This window comes from Chinchilla lanigera, unplaced genomic scaffold (assembly GCF_000276665.1).
Source record: "Chinchilla lanigera isolate Chin_1 unplaced genomic scaffold, ChiLan1.0 scaffold00085, whole genome shotgun sequence".
Taxonomy (NCBI): domain Eukaryota; kingdom Metazoa; phylum Chordata; class Mammalia; order Rodentia; family Chinchillidae; genus Chinchilla; species Chinchilla lanigera.
Window position 1 is genome coordinate 323,958 of NW_004955486.1, and position 6,574 is coordinate 330,531.

A 6,574-nucleotide genomic window follows, 5' to 3' on the forward strand; every position below is an offset into this window, starting at 1 on the left:
TTCTGTTCATCAAATTGCATCATCATGGTGCTATCAGATATTCTTCCTGGTGTCACTCCAAGTAGAAGTAATGCTTTGGGACCATGAGCACTAAATAGATTTGGGGTAAATTGAGGACTCTTCCATGCCTGTCAGAACAGGGATGTTTTGGCTGCAAGTTGGTTCCTGATGGGTGAGAAGGGGTGTCTCAGCCTTGCCATAAAGGACGCCTTGATCCTCTGTGTTTCCCCAGCCGCCCTGGCCTTCCAGATTCACCAGGATGAGTACCCAGCACCCACAGACACTACAGAAACTGGCAATTCAGAGCTTGCTGAGGGACAAGGCCTTGGCCATGGAGGCCGTGGAACATCTGCCAGGAGCGCTCTTCCCACCAGTGTTCATAGAGGCCTTCACTGGGGGACACGCTGAGGTCCTGAAGGCCATGGTGCTGGTCTGGCCATTTCCCTGCCTGCCCCTGGGATCCCTGATGGAGATGAGGACAACAGGTACTTTGGACACTCAGAAGAATGTTTACCGGATGAAGGAAAGAATGTTTCAAACTGTGCTGGAAGGCATTCATGTGCTGCTGAGCCAGAAGGTTTGCTCCAGGTGAGTGTGACCCAGGTTCCCTGGAGGGAGGCCCTGGGGTTCCAGGAAGGGATAGAAAGTATCAGGAGAGTGGGGGCTCAAGGATGAAGCAGAAGCTTCTGTTGGTGACTGGCAGAAGATCAAAGAAGCCTTCTGCATTGCGGGGCCACCTGGGCGTGCACTGCCAGATGGGGAGGTGAGCTGAAGGTGGAGGCTGCAATGCAGGGAGCAAGAGGCTCCTGACTCCTCCCACAGGCACCGGGATTCAGAATGGTGCTGTAACCAAGGGGAAAAGAGAAGCAGAAAACTGCAGCATAGAAAGAGGGAGAAGATAGCAACAGACCTCAGAGATGAGGAAGGCAGAGGAGGAAAGTGGCTCCTGGCTGGAATTCTCAGATTCTTTACTGACTCACCCACAGGAGGTTCAAATTGCAAGTGCTCGATATGCGGGCTGTGCACCAGAACGTCTGGACAGTCTGTGCTGAAAACATGTTGCAAGGCTACTCCTCAGAAGCCATGAAGAGGATAAAAACAAGGAAGAGTCTGCCAAGGGTGGCAGAAAAGCAGCCCCTCAAGGTGATTGTAGATCTGTGTATCATGAATGAATGGCTGGATCCAGTGGTTAGCTACCTCCTCAACTGGGCCCAGGAGATGGAAAACCGGGTGCACCTGGAGTGTCCGAAGCTGTGTATCACGGGCCTGTGCATTGAACAGGTCACAGAAGTCCTCAGGAAACTGAATCTTTATTCTGTGCAGGAGATGGATGTACTTTTCTCCTGCTCAATGTTTTCCTTGGCTCATTTTGCCCCTTTTCTGGGACAGATGACAAATCTTCACAAACTATTTATCTCTCACATCTTTGTGCCGGCCACCATTTCCCCAGAAATGAAAGAGAAGCTGTTCACCAAAATCACCTCTCAATTTCATAAGCTTCACTGTCTACGGGAGATTTATATGGACTCCGTTGAGGTCCTTGAAGGTCATTTGGACCAGGTGCTCAGGTAAGATGTGGAGCTCTCACTTCAGTCAGAAGAGACTTGCTCTGTTCTAGAAAGATTATGGGCATGGACAGTGTGCCACCCACAGGAGGTGAGACAGAGATCCAACACTAGAGAATCAAAATATTTATTCATTGCTTTTCCACTCCTCAGTCCTTCAGCATGGTGTCACATGGGCCCTGTAATTGAGTAACCAGACTGCAAAGGGCCACTATGCTATAATGTCAGGAGGTGGGGTCAGATACAGTGAGGGCAGATGCGTGACTTCTTCCTCAAGAAGCCCGCCTAGGCTAAGGTGCTGAGAATGCCCCAGACCTCTCTGATCCCCCCAGCAGTCAGCATGAGGAGGCTGTGCCCGTGCATGGGCTGCTGGCCTGATGGGGAGAGCAGGAGACTGAAGCTAATGTCAAAGGACTGAGGTGCAGCACAGGGAACAAGGATGCACACTCTGCTGACAGCCTTTTGGACAACCCCAGCAACTGTGTCCAGATCTTCCCTGATTTTTCATTCCTGCCTGATTCCTGCTGCCCTCAGCAGGAAAGAGCTGTGGTTCCCGATTGAGCGTCAGGATAGGGGACTGTAGAGATTAAAGACTCAGACACATAAGCAAGTCATGATAATGTCACACAGATACATAAGGATGGGATAGTAATGTCTCACATAAGTTGTTCTGACTCATGTAACACTTGGTGCACCATATTGTTTTCCACCACTCACTCATTTTCACCACCAATTGACAGATCTAACTGCTTGGATTTCTACAGGTGCCTGAAGTGCCCCTTGGAGACCCTGTCATTAAGGGACTGCCAGCTTTCACAGGATGACTGGAACCAGCTACCCCAGGCTGAGCAGACCCGACAGCTAAAATCCATGGGTCTGATTTGTATCAGGCTGACTGATTTCAGTCCTGAGCCCCTGCGAATTCTGCTGGATAATGTCGCAGCCACCCTGACCACCCTGCGTTTGGAAAACTGTGGGATCACAGATGCGCAGGTCTGCGCCTTTCTGCCTTCACTGAGCTGCTGCTCCCAGCTCACCACCTTCTGCTTCATAAGGAATTTCATATCCATAGCCACCATGAAGAAGCTGCTGGGCCACACTGCCAGGCTCAGGAGCTTAAACAGGGAGCTGTACTCTGTTCCTCAAGAGGTTTATGTTCCCAGGGATGGTACTCTTCAGCAGATGTGGAACGAGGTAAAACAAGCACTTAGGGAGATGATGAAACCACTAAACCACCCCAGGACAATCTTGTTTTGTGTTTCCCATGAACTCTTTCGCCAAAGGGCAGTGTACTACATGCACCCGAACCCATGCCCAACCTGTATCCCCATCTAGTTGAATGCGCATTTCCCTTGCTTCGTTCTGGCCCCAGGAACACAGAGCTCTTCTTTCAGTGTGACTGAGAAAAGGACAGCTTGGTAGCAGGCAGCAACCTAGGAGAATCATGGACCTGAGAGTGGAAATGTCTTCTGTGGACCTGAGTCCTACACAGGGTCAGAAACTGGAATTTGAGTTGTTAGATGCTAATTCAGGCTTCGCACCAATGTGTGCCCAGGTGTAAAGGAATGATCAGAAATAAACAGAGTTGTGTGTGAATCATCTGGTGTCTTCCACGATCATTTAACCTGGTTTCCAGCTAAAAGCTCATGAATCTGTAGTCATTGAGGAGAAAAAGCCTGAGTGTTCCAATCAGTGAGGTTTGGCCTCAGGAACTCACAGCAGTAAACAGATATTCCATACTATATATTCCCTTCCCACCTGTAGTTTTCTCTAAGCACATTTTCCCTCCATGTTTCCTGGTTTTTTCCCTGCTTCCTAACACACCCATGTCCCTGGGACTCATTGCAGAGCCTTGTCAATGAGTGGTAGCCAAAGAGCTTTTGGTTTTTTGCCAAAGTCCTCCTGAATGTGTAGACTGTGCTGGCACTTGAGCTATCCTCAGTCCTAATGTTCCAGAGTGATCCAATAACAGCTGTGGAGATTTATGCTCAGTGTTTTCTTCCTGATTTCTGTACCTTTCTGTTGGGTTACTCGATGGTTGCCAGCAGGAAATGCATTTCAGAGACCAACTCTCTAAAGTAGGGCTCCTTTGGGAAGTGCAGGGTTTGTGATCAGGAGCACACCTGCTGTGGGGGGCCCCTGCTGAGCCCGAGGTAGAAGAAACAAATGGGAAGCTTCCAGGGAAAATGAGGCCATGAGAGCTGCTGTGATAACAAATTTTGTGGTGACAGGATCCTGTGGCACAAGGGCCACAATCAAGGCCTGGAACACTGTAAGAGTAATGGGAAAAACTAATTCACTGGGACTCTTAGTGTCACGTGACACCAAAATCCTTGACACTGGTCATGGGTGGATTGAGCAGACTCAGGTTTTGGTCCTGGGCTGTGCAGACAAAGTGCTTCACTGCCCAAGGGAAGGCTGCCCTCTGAGGGCTGCAGTGACACCACACTCTACACAAATAAAGCAAAACAAAACAAGGAACAGAGAAGCAGGTTAGGGGACCAGCACAGGGCTTGATCACCAGTGTCAAGAAACTGAAGAAATCAAAACAAAAAGCTCCTGGATCTTTTCAGTTTAGTTTACTTGAATTTCTGAACTGCTTTTTGCTCAAATAGAACTTTCCTCAGCCTCCTGTTATTCTTCCAACTGAAAGCCCTGGCCACTACCTGTGGATGCACCCTGCCTGGGAAATGTTCCCTGAGGGAAGAACCCTGACACTAAAGACAAAGGTCATTGGTCAGATCCACTAGGATGACCAGGTCGTGGGATTGGACCCATGTTTCCTCCTCTGCAACCACCCCAAGGAGACTTGGAAATGTATGAACATCTCATCTGCCCATAGGAACTGCCCTCTCAGCTCCATGTCCACTCCTGTCTTAGATTTCACCTTCTCAAGCCAGTTTCCTCAGCTGATCACATTGGAAACACCCTTTCCCACTTGTAGCATCATAGACTAAGTGTCCCTGAAGTTCCCTCAGGGATAGAGTTGGATGCTATTATCTATTTATTTTTCATTTATTTATTGCATCTCCTTGTGACAGGGTCTCACCATGCCTTTCATGGGAACCTTGATCTCACATTATCGTCCAGCTGGTACCAAAGTCGCTATGATCCTTCTCTCTCAGCCTCCTGAGTGCTGGGATTATAGGCATGTGCCACCATGCCTGGCAAGTGCTGGATCTTAAGTGTCACAATTGAAGTATATGTTGTCATTCATGCCTGGGATATCAGCAAGTTTTTAAGCTGAGATATAATGATCCTATTGTGTGTCTTGTTTGTTGGTTTCTTGAGAAATGGTCTGCCTGTGTATATCAGGCTGGCCTGACACTCACTATGTAGCCCAAGTTGTTCTCAAAATCATGGTGATGCTCCTGCCTCAGCCTCCTTACTTCTGGTATAACAGTCCTGTATCACTCCACCCAGCCTAGGATCTGGAGTGTGCAGCAAGACTGGGAAACATCTTAAGATCCTACCACTAAAATTTAAATATGCTGGGTTGCAGCTCATCACCTCCTGACTTCAATCACTGGTGCTGTGGGGAAAGTCAACCTTGTCTCTTTGTAGCAACTTCCATTCAGTGTTTAGCCTCATACAGAGGAATTTTCTAGTCTTTAGACCCAATCCTCAAATTACATGGGTTCAGTTATGTGTTCGTCAGAGGGTCTCGGTAAAAACAGAGATTCACCTATACAGTAACCTGCTCACCTCTCCTTCTCACAGGGGTCCAATAACCCTGACCTTAATCTGAGCATCTCTCACACCTTCAGTGGCTCCCCTGTGCCACCCTGCTTGTGCAAACTCTCTGCTGTCAAATGTGACACAATCCCAGGTCACAGTTTCATACAGGTTTCTGATTTGTTCTCCTTGGCGATGACATCACTGTCTTTATACAGCTGTCATAAACTTGTTTTGTTTCTTGGTGGTGGACTTTGAACTGAATTTACAGTCTCTGCATTGATCCACATTCTCAGCATATTTTTATTTTATTTTTCAATTTTAATATTGATTGATGGTGGTTCTGACTCATGAACTCAGAGCCTATGCTCTTAATGCTTACTCAGCTTTATGTATTTGCTTATTTTAAGACTAGTGTCACCAGGGTTTGTGATACTTGCTTATAATCCAGGCACTCAGGAGGCCGAGGCAGAAAGATCACAGCAAGGTGAAGACCAGCCTGGGGTGCACAGTGAGTGCAAAGCAAAGCCAACACTCACTGTACACTGAGACTCTGCTCAAATAAGGAAAAAAGAAAAACCTGGACTCTGTCTAAGTGGCTATGTTGCCCACGTTGGATTCGAACATTTTAATCCTTTGACTTGGCTTTTCAGAATGCTGTGAGTGTACACACCTGCCCCCATAACTGCCTACGTTTGTTCTCCACTATAATGCTGGGGCTTCCACCCAGTGCACTAACCAGGGCTTGCCAGGGAAACAGTATAACACAGAACACATAATTTATAAGATTATTTAATAATAGTGACCCAAAGATTCATGTACAAAAGAGTGCAGGCCATCTGTCCATACAGCAAAAATCCAAAGATTCCAGGTGAGGGCCGAATCCTACAGCAAATTCCTGCAGGAGCCCAGCTAAAGCCTCAGACGTTGCCCCTCAGGAGTGCAACTGGAGGCCTAGAGCCCATGACAATGTCTCATCAAGTCTCTTTCATGGATGTGTGCTGGGAAGGCCCAAAGTTCAGTGTTGGAAAATAGAAAGTCTGTGTCAGTGGGATGAAAGATCTGTGCCAGCAGGCTGAGGCATCTGCACTGGAGCTAGGAAGTGATGCTCAGAGAAAGGACCAGAGCTCCCCTAAAGAGAACCACAGCCATTTTCAGTGTAAACAGATTCCTGAGCTCCTTGGATGGTAACAGCACCCCACTTCCGATCAGGAATATCAGCATGGCAAGCTCCTCCTGGGGAACCAAGAGCCCCTCTTCTTCCAGTCTAGTTCTCCTTCGTATGTTGTTGGCAACGATCCTCAGGGGACCTTCCACACCCAGCACCGCACTGA

General features: G+C 48.1%; 1 protein-coding gene across 1 annotated transcript; it reads left to right on the forward strand.

Annotated features, from left to right (window-relative positions):
• The first annotated feature begins 259 nt into the window (after nucleotides 1-259).
• LOC102013616 (PRAME family member 12-like) lies at nucleotides 260-3,261 on the forward strand. Its single transcript, XM_013504136.1, has 5 exons — nucleotides 260-588; nucleotides 987-1,332; nucleotides 1,390-1,568; nucleotides 2,330-2,759; nucleotides 3,202-3,261. Exons 1-5 carry the CDS (start codon nucleotides 260-262, stop codon nucleotides 3,259-3,261), a joined length of 1,344 nt encoding a protein of 447 aa, XP_013359590.1.
• Nucleotides 3,262-6,574: the final 3,313 nt, after the last annotated feature.